The sequence below is a fragment of the Microtus pennsylvanicus genome, chromosome 2 (genome assembly GCF_037038515.1).
Source record: "Microtus pennsylvanicus isolate mMicPen1 chromosome 2, mMicPen1.hap1, whole genome shotgun sequence".
NCBI lineage: Eukaryota > Metazoa > Chordata > Mammalia > Rodentia > Cricetidae > Microtus > Microtus pennsylvanicus.
In genome coordinates this window covers 57,036,194-57,056,069 of record NC_134580.1, presented here as the reverse complement: position 1 = coordinate 57,056,069, position 19,876 = coordinate 57,036,194, and the positions used below count along the sequence as shown (strand labels likewise).

At 43.1% G+C, this 19,876-nt stretch overlaps 1 protein-coding gene across 6 annotated transcripts in view; it reads right to left on the bottom strand.

The window, feature by feature from the left end:
* Positions 1-285: 285 nt before the first annotated feature.
* The window catches only part of Sybu (syntabulin), a 108,474-nt gene continuing 88,883 nt past the window's right edge, over positions 286-19,876 (bottom strand). For all 6 annotated transcript variants that reach the window (XM_075961039.1, XM_075961042.1, XM_075961041.1 and 3 more), the window contains 4 exons: positions 12,271-12,373; positions 5,753-5,956; positions 3,715-3,864; positions 286-2,091 (listed from right to left, as the gene is read on the bottom strand). In XM_075961039.1, the coding sequence (XP_075817154.1) occupies positions 990-2,091; positions 3,715-3,864; positions 5,753-5,956; positions 12,271-12,373 (1,559 nt within the window). In that variant the 3' untranslated portion in view covers positions 286-989. The remainder of the gene's footprint in view (positions 2,092-3,714; positions 3,865-5,752; positions 5,957-12,270; positions 12,374-19,876) is intronic.

Below are 19,876 nucleotides of genomic sequence, written 5' to 3'. Positions count from 1 at the left end.
GGAGGAGGAGGAGGAGGAAGATATTTTATGTGTGTATACTAGTGTTTGGTAAGAAGGTGTTGTGAGCCACCGGGATGCTGGGAACAGAATTCAGGATCTCCCCAAGAATGGTTAAGTTCTGCTCTTAACCACAGGGCTATCTCTCCAGCCCTTCACCTTTCTGTAATAATTATTTTTCCTTTCTCATTCCTCTGCTTAATTACATTTTACAGAATATTAACAAAGAATGATCTAATAATTTGGCATTGTATAGTAGTGAACTCACAATTATAGGAGGCATAAACATTTAAATGGAAACACTAATTTTTATTTTCATGCTGAAGTGTACGTTTACAAACAATTTCCAATAAAGCACTATATATAATAAGCAAAAAATAAGTTAGTACAGTGTAACATTGTAAATTTACATAGTTCCATCAACTGACAGGTTTAAGAGCAAATGAGTCTTTTAAGACTTTGGAGCTACATTTAGTTAAAAAAAAATTCCAAACACTCAAACCTTATCAACCCCAAGAAAGACAATAAAGAGCTATTCAAGTGTTCTTTGAACCAATTACACAAACACATTTTTATTTTTGGTTCTAGTCCCCTGCTATGCACAAGACCATTGGAATGCTGGAACAATAACACATTTGGAGACAGCACAAAGCAGAGCAAGGAGATAACATGCCAGCCTTTGCGAGGCTGTGTTGAAAGTGCAGACTGCATTTTCTCTTCCTGAACCATTAGCATAAAAATGGGCACCTCAGACAACACGGCAGGGGCGTAAGCATGCTTTCTATACCACTCTGGCGGGACATCTACCAGGACCAGGTTTCCATGCCTCAGAAGATTCCTCTGATTTTAAACAGTGAAGAGGCTTCAACTGACTATAGTGCAAATCAAACAGCGAGGAGCAAAACGACAGAATAAAGACTTCCACTGATCCACCTGCTGTTGCTCTACCAGGCATAACACCACACGACACGTTGGCACACAGTAACAACTAACTAGGTTTTGATGTGGAAAGCTGTACAGCGGAGTGAGTGTAGGGCCACCACACAGCAGCCCCGGAGCAAGGCTCCGATGCTGTAGACAGGATCTATACCCCCTCTCTGAGTACTGAATGCCCACAGAACAGTGGGCACCACAGGGGCAGCCACAGCCAGTAGATCCACCAAGAAACTGCTGCTCCAATACTGCCTCACGACACCTCCCTGAGACAGCGAGAGGATGCTGTCCACCCTTTCTTCTGTGTAGGCTGCAAAATCTAGCTCTCTCATGAGGCGGTTTGTACCGGCTTCCATAGCTGCCTTGCTGAATGGCATCTCCACAGGAGACAGAAGGATGGCTGAGTTGGGACTCCTTGGAGTTAAATCAACCGTGAAGGCAGAGATGGACTCTGGGAAACTTTCCATTGAGTCAGCTCCAGATTCATCTGGGGATGCTGAGCTTGTGGGACAGGAGTCCTGAAGCTTTAGCATGCTTGGCATGAGCTCTGAGAAGGCAGGGCTGAAGGGAACCACGTCGGTCTGCACGCCTTGCTCCATCACCACGCTGCACTCTTCCTGGCTCACCAACGGGAGCGCCTGGAGAGCTTGCGGCCCTGGCGTAGAATGAACAAACTCCAGGTCACCAGATTCTGTGGTGGTGGTGGTCACCATCTCCTCTAACACATACGTGCCCTCGGCCATGCTGTCTCCCACCAGAAGCTCACTGTCAGCGCCTTCCTCTGTAACCTGTTCTTCCAGAGAGAACCCACCCACCATCTTGTCAAAGGTGCTGCTCAGGGGTAGGCTCTTCTCCGGAGAGTCGCAGGAAAAATCTAGATACAGTTCATCCCTCAGGGAACTATTGTGCGCCATTTCCATGCTTTGGAGCAGAGCCTCCAGCTTCTTGTTCTGGATGTTTATGTCCACAAAGTACTTCTGAATGCCTTTGTCTTTGTCCGCCAGGCTGTTCCTCATAGTCTCAATGACCTGCTTGAGCTGCTTAATCTCTTTCCTGGCCTCTTTGAGTGCCAGCTGAGCCTCCACTCTGTGGCACTCTTCCTCAATCCAGTCTTCCCTCATCCGAGTCAGCTGGGACTTGAGCTCCACGATCTCCGATTCCCTAGAGGAGACGCGGGCACGGTTACAAGCAGAGCCAGCTCTGAAACAGACAACTAACGATTCACACAGGCCTAAAATCCATGCTCTTCCACATGAATTTTTTTTTTTTGGCAAGTATTAGCCATGGAACTCCCCCCTTTAATTGTAAAACAGCTAAGATAATAATAGTAACCAGAATCAGAATCAAAATAGCTGCCATTGTTTCCTACTTGAATGCTCACTGGGGAGCAGGGATTGGACCAAGTACTTTGCTTGCATTGTGCTCTACTCAAAACTTAGTGTTAGATGTTTTACTGTTAGTTTCTTGGCCTACTTCTGACTTTGTAGTTTATTCTTTCATCAGTATGTAAACAGCTGTAGAAGAAAAGCCCATATCACCTTTAATGACCGATTAAAGAGAAGCCGAGACGATCAATCATAGCCTTCTGTAACTGTCCCTATATTCCAGCGACTTTTTCAAATCATAAAATGCTATATGTTCAGGAAGAGCTCTATAAGAGTGGTTTAGTCTGTGTCACCCCAGAAAAGAGCTTAGTCAACCTGTGATGCACTGAGGTGACTTTCTGAGCTATCTTATCATTCACAATAGCCTATTTAAAAACCTTTGCCAAGACGTTCTTATAATTTCTTCAGCTGGGGCATATATATATATATATATCCTCATGTTACTTGTGAATACAAAGACCAAGCAGTCCACTTCTTCTTGTGTCTAAGAGCTATTTTATCATGTTTTCCTGCTTTCTGATGCCTTCTCTTACAAGGGTTCAAAACTTCCCCTGGACTCTTTAAAATCCTAGGAGTCCACCCAGAGGTGAGCCTGGGTCTGAAGAATGTTTCAGTCAGGTAAAGAGTCGAATTAAACAGGAAGGTGAAAACTCCCTGCCTGTACTTCTGTCTGTCTGTCTGTTCATGCTTTACCAGTCAAGGTCACCATATTCTATGGCAGTAGAGGAGGATGGAGCAGGTCAGTTTCCATATAATGCCAACGATTTCCTCACTAAGGACCTCGCACCCTAGTCTCAGCTAGTATGTCTCTTGTCACCTTGTCTCAAGAAGTTCCAGGAGGAAACCCCAAAGCAGAAAATCTGGCTTACTCCCTACATGTCAAAAGTTTTTCTTTCTTTCTTTTTTTCTGCCTGTGATAAGATCTAGACACAGGTTGGTTTTTGTTTTTCGTTTTCTTCCCCCCCTAAGCCTTAACACCAGTCCAAGAATAACGAAGCACTTCCTTCAGCAGGGAAAAAGCTGGCAGGAGTCATAGTACACACAGATATCCATTCTCTCTGGAGATCACTGGGGCTGGATGGGGCCACGGTGACCTGTTCTACTGGAAGGAGAAGATGGTTCCTGCGGGGGTTTCTGCCATTTAAAAATAGTCCTGCACACACCCTATCCTTCATGGCAAAACCGAGCATACCCAGGAGACAGGGTTCCCTCTAGCCTAGTGGCTACTGTGACCTTCTACAGCAACCGGGGCACACATAATTATGAAATGAATCTGAAGCCTGAAAACTTTAACAGCACCGTTTTCTTTTTTATTCTTCTGTGTACTCTTGGTTCCTTCATCACTTTCTGGAAAGAAGGGACTGTGCTAAGCCACGATGTGTAGACAATCCATATTTACCTTTCGTGAAGTCTGCGCTCAGACTCCTTCAGCTTGGTCCTCAGGTGCCTCACTGTGACCTCCTTCTGCTGCAGTGGAGTCAAATACTGTTCTGGATTTGGGGGTTTGACACCGTGATTTTCTCCACAAGACATGTATCTGCCAGACCTCCTGAAATGATTTGAGTAATAAGATGTTACTCTCTGCCCTGTTTCCGTTTCTATGGAAAGAAAAGGATGGTACCATACAGGCTATCTGTGCACGCCCCCCTCAAATTGGGAGGTAATTAAGACATAATAAACCGAGCGCTTTGTGATGGAATTCATTCCCTTATCAGAGGTCCTAACTATGGGAAGGATGAAGAAAATTAAGACTAAATATAATCTGAGTGTAGTATACGCATATGTAAAATCTCAATGAAAACATTATTGCATACCATTAATATAGGCCAATAGAAATGTGAAAAGAACGAGAGAGAGAGAGAGAGAGAGAGAGAGAGAGAGAGAGAGCGAGAGAGAGAGAGAGAGAGCTCTAGATCACGTTCTTTGTGAGGATTCAATAAAGAGGAGTCTCCAGCATGTAAGTGAGCTGGACCATGAACGTGACCACATTTGCACCATCTCAGATTCAATCCCCAGAACTGAATGAACACCTCCCTTTGTGGCTAAAGTCACCCCGTCTGTGGCTCTCTGCTCCAGCAGCCCAAACAGACATGGAGCTCACAGCTGGAGCAGAATGGCGACAGTGGGCTGGCGTTGTCAGTCTCAGGACAAGCTGTGACACACTGGCCAATCCTAGGGCTGTTTGTTAGACAGAAGACTGAGTGTATGTGTATTTCTGGAAGGATGGGGCAGTGCAGGAAGGTTTTCTAAGTCTTAGGAATGATTTCATATGAAAGCGTGTATGCTTGTCTCCGGGCCTCAGCGATCAGTTCAGATTAACAGCTGTAACCTTAAAGAATTGTGTGGGGTAGGGAGGGGGCATGGCCAGGAGGGAAGGGCGAGACAAGATGACCTAACTTTCTCCACTTTGCCCCTGCCTGAAGAAATTGTGTACTGTTACTCGAATTCCAATTGTTGTGAAGTCAGTGGCAGGGTAAGCATACTGATTTGGTGGGAATGAAAAGTTCCCGGTTCAGAGGGAACAAGGCCACTCCGCTCTTACCAGTGTATTTTGTGGAGGAGCACTCAGTGTTCTGCAAACACAGCCTGGCTGGAATCTTGGCCCTTCTCAGGCCTAGCTAAGCCCGGGCATCCAGGCTGTAGAGAGCTGACTAATGAGTACAGGGAAGCCGGGGAGGAATAGGGCTGTGGAGGGCTGGCTGCCAGGCTCTCCTCTGACTCTGGAATCAATTCAGGCTCCCATGCTGCTTGCCTCCTGTGCCTACACTCTGCTCAAGATGGCCCACGTTCAGTTCCCAACCCTCCAAGCCCTCCTCTTCTCTAGCCCCTCTGGATATGCCACCCCTTCCTCCTTCCTCCTCCTCCACACCCCTTTTTCCACCTATTATTAACTCTCCCACTCACCTTTTAGATGTCACTTCAGTTTTATTTTGCTAGTGTGGCCTCTCTGATCGCTCTATCCTGCATTGGACCCCTGCCCCACCTCTTGCAAATTCATATAGCAACAGATAGTTGCAGAATAACCTAAATTTGCTTATGTATTAAATACAATCCTTCTCCTTTGGGCAGCGAGCGTAGGTTCACTTCTGCTCACCCTTCTGTTCTCAGGGTTGGACACAGACCCTGTTACTCAATGAGCAGTTAATGAAGGGATGAACACAGCACAGTTCCTCCCTGTGCCTAGGAAACGAGAACAGCTCCCCACTACTGTGCCATTTCCCTCCCTCTACACTGGCTGGGATGCCTGCTGTTGATTCAGCTTGTGGTTTGTGTTCACTCTGCATCAACCCTTGAAGCATTAACTAACTATGAGAAAGAAGAGAAGCGTCTTGCAAAAAGCAGGGAGTCAAGAGTTATATAATTTTCCCTGGCTTGTGAAAAGTCCCAAACTGGACAAACTACTAAGAAGCATGCGTTCAGAGGCAAACGGGGCTCACCTCATAACGGGACTACAGTCACTTCCTTTGTAGGAGCCGGAGTTGCTGCTACTTGGAGAAGAAGGGGCGTAGCTCGGGTGGACGTTATTGGGACTCAGTGGATTCCTGCACACAATGGACACAAGGTCCTTTTCCCTTGGGGATGGAGGGCTGCTGCCGGGCTTGTGGGATGATGCTCCGTTGCTCCGCCCATGGGGACCTCGGCTGAAAGAAGAGCATGGCAGATGCTAATCAGAATCCTGTGGCTGGAGATGCTCAGGTGTTCCCGTGCTCCTTCTAAGCAGTTGCTTGCTGCTAAGGAAATCCGATTCCTAGAGTTGACTGGGACAGTGTGGTCACTTATGCAGTCCTCATGAGCAACATTTTTTTTCACCTACTTAATATGTTCTTTTTATCACAGGCGCAGGGAACCACTCCCCCTGCCATTCAACAGTTTTTGTATGGTGTTGCTCTCCCCTGTAGAAGGCTGATACCTTTATCTATTGGTAGCTGGGTTAGGTTTATCTTTGTATTTTTGAACCTATAATTTTTGCTGTTTAGCATGATTCCTGAATGAATTAAATGGATGTGAGCCCTGGCACTGCCATTTACTAGAAAGTTAGGAAAGCCACTTGATATATACACACAAACATTCATACACACACACACACACCACATAGGCACAATACACACGCCACACAGACACATCACACACACACACCACACACACACACAAACATTTATATATACAAACACACCACATAGACACAATACACACAATACACAGACACATCACACACACACACACACCACACACACACACACAAACATTCATATATACAAACACACCATATAGACACAATACACACAATACACAGACACATCACACACACACACCACACACACACACACAAACATTCATATATACAAACACACCACATAGACACAATACACACAATACACAGACACATCACACACACAACACACACACACAAAACATCCCGCCTTCCCTGTAGAATTGGTTTGAAAATCTAGCCTGGTGGGGTCCACCCCTGTAACACCAACACTTGGCACATAGAGGTGGAAAGATCAGGAGCTTGAGGTCACCTTTGACTATATAACAAGTTTGAGGCCAATCTGCATTGCATGAGGCCCGTGTTTGCAAAAAGAAAAGTCAAATTGAAAAAGTGTGTAAGTTTATTCCAGAAACTTCATGCAGCTCAGCTCTCGGCTGGTATTACACAGTCAGCTTGTTTAGACTTTTTCCTGTTCATCTAGTTCCAGAGATTTGATATCCAGTAGAGTTGGAAAGCACCCAGGGAATGTTGAAATTACTAACAGGATAACATGTTCTACCAGGAGTATTGCTTGAGATTGCAGGACAATTAAGAAGAGCACCCTTCCCAGACGGCAGCACTGCTTTCTAGAACCTCTTCTATCTGTAGCTCAAAATCTAGAACCTCTTCTATCTGTAGCTCAAAATCTAGAACCTCTTCTATTTGTAGCTCAAAATCTAGAACCTCCTCTATCTGTAGCTCAAAATCTAGAACCTCTTCTATCTGCAGCTCAAAATCTAGAACCTCTTCTATCTGTAGCTCAAAATCTAGAACCTCTTCTATTCGTAGCTCAAAATCTAGAACCTCTTCTATTGGTAGCTCAAAATCTGGCCCCGTGTCATGCCTGCATTTCCCTGAGAAATGTCTGTGAGACACAGTGCTGGCGCGAATGTGGGCTTAGTACCTGCCATCACTTATCTGCATTCAAATGCAACCTCAGCTTGCTGTCAGCCAAGTACATTGCTCATTAACAAACCCACCGAATCCTAAACTTACAAGTTCTTTCCTCTTGAAATCACCCAAATCGGCTCACTCTCCTTTTCACGAAGGAGAGATTTTATATGGAACAGATGGGCTGATGGCCTGGTGACAAGCCGATTTCAGCAGCCCAAGGGCAGGAAGGAACATGTACTCTGGCTTGGATTTCCTTCTCTATGGCTTCACTTCTAAACCTGGCACTGGCTGTTGTGTTTCCCAATGTTACCACAAGAAAATACTGAGGGTTAATGAACCCTTGCAAGGAACAAGAGAATATAAAGAATTACCCATATCTTTGACACAGGGAATTTTATTCTCTGTTAACCATTCTGTAGGGCAGTGGTCCTTAAACTAATTCTGTGACTCTTTAATACAGTTCCTCATGCTGTGGTAACCTCTAACCATAAAATTATTTCATTCCTACTTCCTTGCTGTAATTTTGCTGCTGCTGTGAACTGTAATATAAATATCTGATATGCAACTCCCAAAAGGGTTGCGACCCACAGGTTGAGAACTGCTGCCTGAGAATGCCCTGAGGTGCCTTCTGCAACTCTGGTACTGGTCCAGAACTTTGCGAACACTCCACCCTCATCCTGTCAGATTGATGAAATCACTGCTTCCCATTTACCCATACATCACTGAGGCTCAGGGAAGATAAACAGCCCAAGAATGTATGGCCGACCTGGGATTCAAAGCTGGAAAATTTAAAACTCAACGGTGATGTTTCCCACTTTATAGAAATAGAATGCATTGCCTTGGTCCTGTAAACAATCTTATCAGGTTCTCATTTGGAGATGGTTATTGTTTGGATAATCCACTTGGACATTTAACCATTCACCTTGCAACAAAGTGCTGAGGTATATGATCTATGACAAGCATTGAATTAGGTGATTTCATGAAAACCTACCTACTGCATGGAAGAAAGTAAAGGCTCATCAAGCTAAAAGCACATTGCTTAAGTCTCATAAAACATATAATCAAGTCTTCATATGTGTTTCAGGACATGACCCTCAGAGAGCCTTAAGAGTAAATTTTCAAAAGAAACTTGATGTTTAAGACTATTGCTTTTTCTTCTCCTTTCATTTATTTCAGTTGAAATGTTAGCAAATATGGACACAAACATCACTTCTTTTAATCATTTTCAGAGGAGAAGCTGCAGTTTCATTGTTCGTCATGACCATGGAGCTTCTCCACATGTTCTTTGTTCTAGCAGGCAAGAGCAATGGAATACACAGAAAAGAGAAAATTTGCTCACCCTGTACCCTTTCTGAATACTATGGTAGCACATGAAAGACATTGTCTCTGCCAGCGTTCTCTCTCTCTCTCTCTCTCTCTCTCTCTCTCTCTCTTCCCTTTAAAAAAGTCACTAAATCTAAGGTAGCACATGAAAGACATTATCTCTGCCAGATCTCTCTCTCTCATTTTTTTCTTTAAAAAAATCATTGTATAAAAGAAATTTATTTTCAATAAAAGAAAAAAATTAAAAAATATATAGAAATTTCACAGGAGCCCAAAGGATCTGTTTCCTATCCATTGGCCTTTCATTTCAGGTAGTGTCACCACCACGATCTCACTAGTTTTCATTATCATTACCATCACCATTATAACCACCATCATTATCATCACCATCATCATCACCATCACCATCGCCATCATCACCGTCGCCATCATCATCATCACCATCACGATCATCACTATCACCATCATCATCATCATCACCATCACCATCGCCATCATCACCATCATCATCATCACCATCACAATCATCACTATCATCATCATCATCACCATCATCACCATCATCACCATCGCCATCATCATCATCACCATCACGATCATCACTATCACCATCATCATCATCATCATCACCCTCATCATCATCATCACCATCATCATCATCACCGTTATTATTGTCATCATTCACTGCCATCATTTTTTTTTTGGACTTAACTCTGTTACTGTCAATATCCCAAGTTTGTATATTGAGCACCTAATCCCTAGGACTTCAGAATGTGACTGCATTTGGAGACAAGGCTTTTAAAGAGGTAATTAAGTTGAAATTAGACAGTTATACTGGGCCCTTCAATTTAACTGATAGAATAAGGGAGAATTTCGACACAGATGTGTACAGAGAGAGGATGATGTATGGATGAGGTTGAGTATCTTCAAGCCAAACAGAGAGGCTCCGAAGAAACCAACCCTAGCAGACTTTGATCTGAAAAGTTAGTGGCTGTCTGTTGCTTAGGCCAGCCACTTTGGCACTTTGCTCTGCAGTTCAGTAGTAGAAGTGGCATGTTTGTCTTCTTTTACACATACACCCCCTCCTGTTTTAACCAAGTTCTGGACCAAGTTTAACCAAGTGATTGCCTACCTCAGCCCACTCAACTCAGAGACAGTACTGCTATTTCTGTTTTCCTGAACAGCAAACTCAGAATCATACACCTAATAAACGATGATGAATTTGATGCCAATTGCAACTACCCATACCTCATTCATACTTCTATCATTTCTAGACAGATTAATGTTTTGGGTAACAAAAGAGACTTCCTCAGATACCAGCAGAATTCTATGATTTGTTATTTGATTTGCAAGTCTCTTAAGGTTTGCTTTAGAAACAACTTGTCAAAAATCTTTTGAACAATTCCACATTTCCCTTGCATCCCAACACTCGTATTGGATATTCTTGCTATAGAAGGAGGCAACTAGCTATACATTTGACTCTCCTACACTGTCTAGGATGTATAACCAACCCACTCCCAGCTGCCCTTATTGCTTGGTCCTGGTGAGTGCAACAATTACAGGACAAGCCTAAGATCTTCCATCACTGAACTTGCTGATGATTCTCTGTGCCTAGCTCAGGAAAGGAAGTGAGGAGTCGATCTCAGTTTCCAAGCACTAATTGTGGTTAGAACTTGGAAATCTATCAGTTGGCTATAAAAGATTCTAGTGTGGGACTGGAGAGATGGCTCAATGATTAGGAGAGATTATTTCTCTTGCAGATGGCTTGGATTTAGTTCCCAACAGTTCCAGGGCATGGCACCTGTACCTATCTGGTACATATAAACTCATGCTGGCCACAAATACACACATAGGAATAAGAATAAATATTAACTAATATTCAAAACAAATGTGGTATATCTGATTTGCCCAAATTGTTTTATATCTGCTACATCAAATTTTGATCACTTTTCAAGAAAAAAAAATCCCGAGTTTCAGATTAAAATGTTTCGGAATGTAACTACAAACTTAGGTTCATTTGAAATGCTCGATAAAATTGCCTTCTTTATGGGCTCATTTTCTTTGATACAGTTCACCATGGGGATGTGTGACTTGTCTCACCTACACTGCGAATGTTTATATCCCTTTCCTGTGATCCCAGAGGCACTCTATAACCAAAGGATAGAGGGGTTGGATTGGGCCGTAGTGCTTAGTTACTTGGGTTCTACTTTTCCTCATAGATTCATCTGTATTTCCTTTATTTTTAGCATGAAGCTGTGCACTGAAGGCATCTTAGTTCCCTTTACAGTCATCAGTCAAATGCTCTGTCCACACAAGAGAAATAGGAAATATTTGCCCAGGGTTCCAGAGCTGTCTGCTTGTGGAAGCAGAAAGGATCTTGAAAATTATAAATTACTAATACTTGAAATAATTTTGAATATAGTAGCCCAGGGCAGTGAAGCGACTTAATAAAGTCAGAAGACGTTCTCCCGGTGGCTGTGACATCACTCCACCACTCCTTAGTTCCTGATGGAGCCACATCATCCCCGAGGTGCCTGGAAACTAGCCCATTAAAAATGGGTCACATGCCCTATCACACAGTCTCTCTTTCTACTTTCCCTGTGTCATTTTTTTAAAAGATTACATAATTTACCCATGTATTATCTTCTGTACATTACTAGAATAATTATGACATTCACTGAGTTCTGTTTACTGTCTTACAGCAGATGCCTAATGAGGGCCTACAGAGGAATAACGACACTCTTCGTGGGTAGAAAGAAAACCCTGAGCTTAGAACCCCTCCCACTAAATGTGAGCATTAGCATGTATTTTCCTATAATCCCGTGCCCCAAGTCAGCTAACGATAATGGTGAAAGATTTATAATGCCTACCACTTGGCAAACACTGCCCTAACCAGAAACCCTCCAAGGTAGGTATCATCTATTTTGCAGATGAGAAGCGCAGTATAGAGAAATAAAGCCCCTTGTTCAGGGCCATGCAGCCTAGGGAGGGTGGTACGAGTGTAAGGGCAAGGCAGCCTGACTCTAGAGGGCACACATCCAGCTGCTTTGCCCTGCCGCCTCTGGCAGTGGATGCACACCTGTGAACTTTACACATTCTTTTCATTTCTTCCCAGTAAATAAATGTCTCCTTCAAAGAAGGGAAGTTAGAGCCTTTGCAGGTGGCTAGGGGTCATGAGGGCAGGCAGCGTGCAAACTGTCATTTCCCTGCGCATACACAGGTGAGTGAAGGAACAACCAGCAAGGGACGTGGGGAGGAGGGCGGAGAGCCAAGGTCTGCCTGAGAGATAGCTGGGGGGCAGGGAGAGCAGGCTCAGTCATATGAGGACAGGAGGTGAAGCAGGGAAACGACCAGCTACACATGACTGCAGAATGAATACCTCAAAACAAATAACAGTCTCAGAGTCCCGGTGGTTCCCCAGAAAGCTATGGACAGGAAGTCACCTGCCTTGAGCTTCGTAATTACAGAGCGGGAGTCAGTGCCTACTTGCGTGAGAAAGAGGCGCGCTTGTTTCCTGCAGTGGACATGTGGACTTCAGGAGCCGAGATGCTGCCTGTGCTGCTCGAGGAGCTAAAATCTGCTTCACTGCCTGAAAAACAACAGGAGAGAGAGAGAGAAGCATGAAGGAAACAAGCGCCAAGAACGGGAGGACAGTACCCCGCCTCCTAGGTCCGAGCCTCCAGAGCTGCGTGCTCTAACCTTCAAGTGCCAACATTCCAGAGCTTCCAAAAGCTTTGTGCTTTCCTGGGGCAGGCAAGGGAAAGCACAAGACACCATTTCATAAACAGCCTAGAACAGAAGGCCAGGCAGTTGGTTTCTCAAAGAGCCAGTCCCAGCAGACTATAAACAGCAGCCCAAGCAGGGCAAGGAATCTCAACCTTCCCTGGGCCCTTCTCACCAACAGCTCACAGCACCCAAAGTGTAAGCAAAAGGAAAGCTCCTGGTAGGAGCAAAAGTCGTTTTCCTCCAGAAGTTTATCTTGGAGCCCTGGCAGTCCGCTAGCTAAACTTGGCCCCTCTGGTCAGGAGTCAGCCAGTTTGAAGCAATCCGGAGAAGTACTGGCTTCAGGAGTGACTTGAACCAACACTGTCTGATTACAGACACAACTTTCTATGACAGCAGCATCAGAGTGTGTGTATATTTGGGTATGGAATCTTAACCAAACAGAAAATTAACATTTCTAACCAGAGGGACAGTGACGGGATCCGTGAATGAGACAGAAATTGGGGATTTGAGCTTTGAGGTGGGGTGGTCAGCTTACAAGGGAGAGCTGCGTGTGAGACTGTAATAATACGCCGCGTGTTGGAATCATCTAAAGCCATTTTAATAAGAAGTCATAGCCATCACATATCAGCAATGGAATTATTTTCATAGATTTTCTAGGGAATTGAGGGGGGAGGGCTGTGGTGGGAACAGAGAACAATGGAAACAATAAAATAGGACGTTTCAAGAGAACATAACCTTGCATATGGCTTTGGGAACTGTACCTAGGTGCATTTTATTTGACTTTCTCACTCAATTCCTACAGCAGAATTTGTGTGGTATTTTGACCTGGAATCCAGAAGCAGCTCCCACTTCTGAATTGAGGGAGTTAAGAATGATCTAAACCCTTTCCCTGTCTCACGAATACTGAACCATTATTATCATCACAATGACCGTCTATCCAGTGCCTATTAGGTCACCAGCTCTGTATGAAGTACTTTCTGTAATTCTATCTTGGAAAATTGGTACGCTCAGATAGACATTAATCTCACTGTTGTGTTTTGGAAGAGATGGAAGCTGATCGACCCCTAGGCTTGTGGGAGGTTGATCCAGGGTAGATCAAGTCATCAAAACATATCTGTAATACTGGCGTGCTACCCTGAGAAGGCAGAGGATGAAGCAAGGGAATCTGAAGGCTTTATGGGATCAACTAGAAATCACCAAGAATAGCCTGGTATACAGTGCAGCCAGGGCTGGGATCCTGTTGTGTAGATTCCAACAGGTTTTATAAGTGCTGCCTGTGGGAAGAGCACACTGTACCAAGACAGGCGGAGAAAAACAAATCCCTCCTTGAGCTCCCAGGAACCCTCAGGATGCCTAGTTGCTTTTGGAAAAGAGTAGAGAATGACCTGTGAGTTAACGAGTAACTCTCATTCCCAGTTCTTAGCAGATTAGAGTGACAATATACTGGGACCCAGACCAGCAATTCCTTATGCATGGCAGAAGCTGTCTATGATGACATGCACTTCCAAAGCTCCGTGAACTTAATTAGTTGCTTCTGCATAATACACTGGGTAAATTTAGCCCTTGAAAATCTAAAAGACTGGTGATTGGTGGCACAATCTGGCTACACACTATTCCTGGCAGCCTAATTGCCCAGCTTTGTCTGCCAGCAGATCATCAGGTTGGTTTCTAAGTGACAAAGATGGGCAATTTCCAAAAATATATCTTGTGGGTATAGCCTCCAGGCCTAAGGTATTATTTTCAAATGTTCAATTATTACTTGGGAACACCTGGTTTTCATTTCTTAAAAGACATGCAAAAAGTCATACGTTGTAATAACCGCCTGCATGAAAACAGAGATTCTAGAACATAAACAGACAAGTGCTAAATATTCAGGGTTTTACTAAAAATCTAGGATGCCTTTGATCTCTAGTACTTATGTCTTCAAGCTAAATGGTTAACTTAGTTTAACATTTTATTGCTACCAGAACATAATATATTGACTCTCACGTATTTGCAGAGCCGAAGGTCTCTCTGTTCCGGTACAGTCTATCTTATCTCCAGCACATCTGTAAACGATTAGGAGCCACTCTCAGGATGGCCTATAGCTGCAGCTGTACTTAAAACCATTTGAATGATACGGTAGTCAAGTTACGCGTATGCTACTTCCCAATTACTTTTACTAATGACTTGTTTTTTTTTCTGTATTTGTAATTTGAAGGCTGGTGAGATGGTTCCGTGGATAAAGTCACTCGGTGCATTAGCATCGCGAAGCTACACAAGACTGATGACCCAAGTTTGATTCCTAGACCTCACGTAGAAGTGGAGGGAGAGGATTACCTCAACAGAGTTATCCTCTTAGTACCAAACCCACACGCACGCACACTGCACACATTCGTGCACACACACAAATATACAGTTTTCAAAAATTACAATTTGGATCAATGAGCTCTTTTGTTTTTTTGTTTTGGTGTTTTAGTTTTTGGTTTTTGGAGACAGGGTTTCTCTGTAGCTTTGGAGCTTGTCCTGGAACTAGTTCTTGTATACCAGGTTGACCTTGAACTCACAAAGGTCCACCTGCCTCTGCCTCCCAAGTGCTGGGATTAAAGATGTGCGCCAATGCCGCCCAGCTTTAACGAGCTTTTTTTAAAAAAAATATTTTATTTTAGTTTGAGATAGGGTCTTACTGTGTTGTCTAGAGTGGCCTTGAACTCCTGAATTTAGTTGATTACCCCATCTCAGGGCATGCTAGGTCTATAGATACATGCTACTATGCCCATCTAAGAAAGCTAATTTGGTGGATTATCTAATATACCCAGTCAGTTTACTAAGCAAAATAACAAAGAAAAAGACTAGAAGGACTTGCCATTTACTTCTTAGTTGGCAACAAAATTTAGAGGCACTTGACTGTCTTTAGTGTATGACAGTGTAGTTCTTGGTAGCTGCTTTGTATTTCGACAGAGAGCACCTCAACAGAACTGCAGACCTGAAGTCAAGTGGCGGGGACTCCTCACATCCCACTTCTGCAGAACTTAAGCAGTGTGGGGCCACACACATCCCAACTCTGCTTTCTCCGTGATGACGTGAGGAAAATTACTCTACCCCTTCGGGCATCAGTTTCTTCACAGTGACATGACAGGCTTACTGTAACAGTGACATCACAGGTTGGCTGTAAGTCACTGTATATACGTAGCATAAAGCTCAGAAACACTAGGCAGACAGCGCATCAGCTAGAAATAGGTGTTATTAACCATTGTTTTTAGCTTGTTGTGATTAAAAATGTATCTTCTATTTACCATATATTTCTTTCTTAGAATATTTAGAAAATTAGTAAGAAAAAAAAGTAAGTCTGTAAATTTATCCTCAAATATAACCTGTTGTTATACACTATTCAGCATTCACCCTTAATACATTGTTATGTAGGCTATTTTTCCCCTTCATAGAGTAAAATCTTTGAAATATAGCACATGTTAATGGAATGAGTAAATATTACTTTTCTTTTGCTTTTTCCTGTTATCAGAAACAAGTGCTCTGTATGAAGAACTGTCTAAAACACCATTACCTAATAGTTTATTTCTCATAATAACACCCAATCTATGAAGTTGAAACAGATGTCATGAAATTGCTTTTATAGCAGGGGAGTGCACAAGTTGACACAACTAATAATTCAAGGCTGAAGTCCATCTGATCCTAGGGACTGTACTCTCAAACATAGCTAATAGTCAATGAATATATTTGGTCATATAAATTTATATTCTTATTTATTGACTGATTTCATGAAGTTCTTAGAAGAATTTCGAGACAAATGATACACTCAACTGAAAGACCTTCCACACACACTCAATATCCACAGGGATTTTGAACTGGTGCTGGCATGAAGCAGATTTGTGCCTGAGAGGGTATCTGCCTCCTCAGCCTGGGTGTGGGTGCCCAAGTGGAAAATCTCTGCTGTCACTGGAAATAGTCTGACAAAGCACTAATTGTGATTTGCTCTTTGAAAGTTGGGATTGAAAGGCTGAAGGGAACTGAGAAATCCATGGGTCTGAGGCAATCCTCCTCATCACTGTTTTGTCCCCCATTAAGTTCATCCTTGGTTACCTGTGTGGTGGCTGTGGTGTCCTTTATGAGGACAAGTTTCTGGTGACCAAGAGCTAGCAGCAGAAGCAGATTTCCAGGTAGCAACAAGTGCTGTTTGGTAGCTTCTAAAACTCCTGGTTGGTATTTTGTTTGCCTGTTGGTGCCATCGCTTGGCTCTTAGAGAAGTGTGGCCTTTCTTCCTTGTAACGTTAGAGGAGAAAGCGCTCAGTGCATAAATGCCAAGGCCAGGGAATGAGAGAAGAAAAAGGAAATGAAAGTTTCAGCTTAAGCTGAAATCTAAACTTATTCTTAAATCAATGCTTATATTTGGGTCTTTAGAGTGCTCCTTTTTTTGCTTGCTTTTGGAACACTATGGAGTCCTTATGCATTTGAGCACAGAGGAGACTTACTATCTAGCAAACATTGACAAGTCCTTCTAAGCCACCAAGTCTTCTGTCCTTGTCATTGCAACTTTCAGATGAACTCAGATTAACCATCTATATCCCCAGTCCATATCGAGGCAGATTTTCACTTCCCTTCACATCCCTCACTGCCGCAAACACAGCTATTGTCTTTAACTGCCTCTGGCAAGGACAGAGGAATCACTTTCGCTGAAGCCCAGCACACCAGTAATGGAAGAGCTAGAACAGTGCACACAGTCACCCCAGACACTATTGCAGGTCCTAGAGCCCAAGAAACATATAGCATAGGATGAGAGGCTAATTCCTTTATTTCATTGAAAACTTATATAAATTGGGAAAATAAAACAAACCAAGAATAAATGAGCAAATGACATAAGAAGACATGACAGAAAAATAAAAATAGTTAATGTACCCAAAAAGCTGCTTCAACAAGGAGACATGTTGAATTTATCAAACTGGAAAACTGTCTGCTAGTATGTGTTCTATTAAGAGCGTGTGAAGACAAACAGTCAGTAACAGCATGTATGGATACTCTATGTGCAAAAGAGACACTGAACTTCTAAGACTTTGTGTCTTACAGGAGCACCTGAAGGACAGGCTAGAGGTCTGTGACTAGTGAGTGGCTGATCTGGAAGCCGAGCAGCCTCTGAGAACACCGCAATCATGGGAGGAGGGAGGTGGGTTGTTTGGAAACGAGGAGACCTTGAGGGGTGCTATTTAGATTAAAACAGGACGGTAGGTGTGGGGTGCCTGCCATAAAGTAAGCCAATTTTAAAGTCTCCTGCAATTCATAATATTCTAGAACATTTTATCAAGGGAGGACAATGGTCTGTCAATCATGGCCTCCCTTGGGAATCATAAATGAACTTGGAAGAGGACAACTGCAAACACATTTTCACCTTAGTATCGTCCCGTGTAATTTGGTTTTCCTGGCCATATGCCTATTACTCTTTCCTCAAAAGTACAAGCATAGTGACTTACCTTAAGTTTTATGTGACAAGTAATCAAGACAGCAAATGTAACATTTTGAGGGCTTTGGAGTCAAGAAACCTATGAATCTAGGCTCTTCTAATGGAAAACTTCTGTGGAATCTTGAGCAAGGTATCTACTCCTTTTCTACCTTAGTTTCTTCACCTATAAAATGGTGATGAAGATATTAACAGTATTACTAAACAATTGTGGGAATTCATGTGAAATTTACAATGACAGCAGGGCCATGTGTACAGCAAGAGCTATTGTTTCAGTAGAGCCATAGCTACAATACAAGGATCAAAAGATATTGCAGACAGTATCATGCCTGCCACTGAGAAAAATCGGCAATAAAGATTATACTGAACTCATAATAATACTGAACTCATAGAAATAACTTGACAAAAGGTAGTTTCCCTAGAATTCTTCAATAAAGAACACCTAAGACAAAACTGTGTGGTGTGTGTATGTGGAGAAAAGTTTCTAAAAATGGAAGATTCTAAAACAGACTCTAGCCAACAGGCTGCTCCACAAAGCTGTAGAATTGCCCTCAGGTCTGCGTCTTGTTCCAGGAAAGTCCAGGGAAAGAGCAAGTTTCCTACAGCGCTCAGCAACCTGGCCAGGTGGCTTCCAAGTCTATGAATGTAAGCAGACTCTAAGAGAGCCACAAGGCCATGGGCCACCCTGTGCAGGCCATCATCCCCTTATTTCTGCAGGCTTGGCTGGCCACCTGTTCTTGCCACATATACAGGTAATGCACCTGTTGAATAGGAGTGAATGAGAGAACAACTGTAAACAAGGCAGAAAGAAAGCTCAGCAAAGGAGGGAAAAGTGAATACTTTTTAACCAAAGACACTGCCCTTAACTGGATATTTGGTTTTGCTTAAATTTTAAAATCTCTCTTAAGCCTTAGCTACACACGTACACACACACACACACACACACACACACACACACACACACACTCACACACACAAAGGTTAATATATTATTTGCTTAGCAAATGTTTGTTGAACATTTGTCCTGCCCACGTGTCAGTCTCTGTTCTAGGGAAGAACGTAATAACTCTAACCATGTATGGTTGTTGTTAGAGGGGAAATGAGTTTGTGCATAGAATTTTCCTGATGCAGTCTTTAACATTCATATTGCTAATAACTTAATGATTACTAAATCTTAGCATGCATGACATCTAGCATGTAGTTTGATGATAGTGCATTTTTCTGGGAAACACCCATAGATATTCTAATTCCGAAGGTGTAGGAGGAAGGGATGTAGGGATGGGTGTTTTTAACAGCTGTCATCGCTGACTGTGGGGCCCATGGAAGAGAGCACCAATAATCAAGAGAAGTGAACTTTCTCTCCTTGTTCTGCCAATTTTTTGGAGCTTTTCTCAGTGGGGTGAGCAGAGCTTAAGCTGAGGCCATGAAGGAGAGGAGAAGTTTAGCGACAAACCCTCAGGAAGGTCTTTAATTTATGTAGTAACTTGTGCTCTCATGGGTCTTCAGAAACACTCTCCTGCACTGAATGTATTTTATAGGATTGGAGGGACAGATGTGTAGTGGTTTCAAAGAAAATGGCCCCGGAAGGGAGTGGCACTATTAGGAAATACGGCTTTGTTAGAAGTAGTTGTGATCTTGTTGGAGGAAGTATGTCACTGTGGAGGAGAGCTTTGAGGTCTCCTGTATGCTCAAGCCACGCCCAGTGAGACAGATCACTTCCTGTTGCTTGAAAGATGTAGAACTCTCAGTTACCTATAGCTGCCTCCACCATGATGAAAATGAACTGAACCTCTGTAAGCCACCATTTCAATTAAATGTTTTCCTTTAGAGGAGTTGCTGTGGTCATGGTGTCTCTTCACTGCAATAGAATCCCTAACTAAGACAATATGGGAACACCATATAGGGCACAGTGCTTCAAAA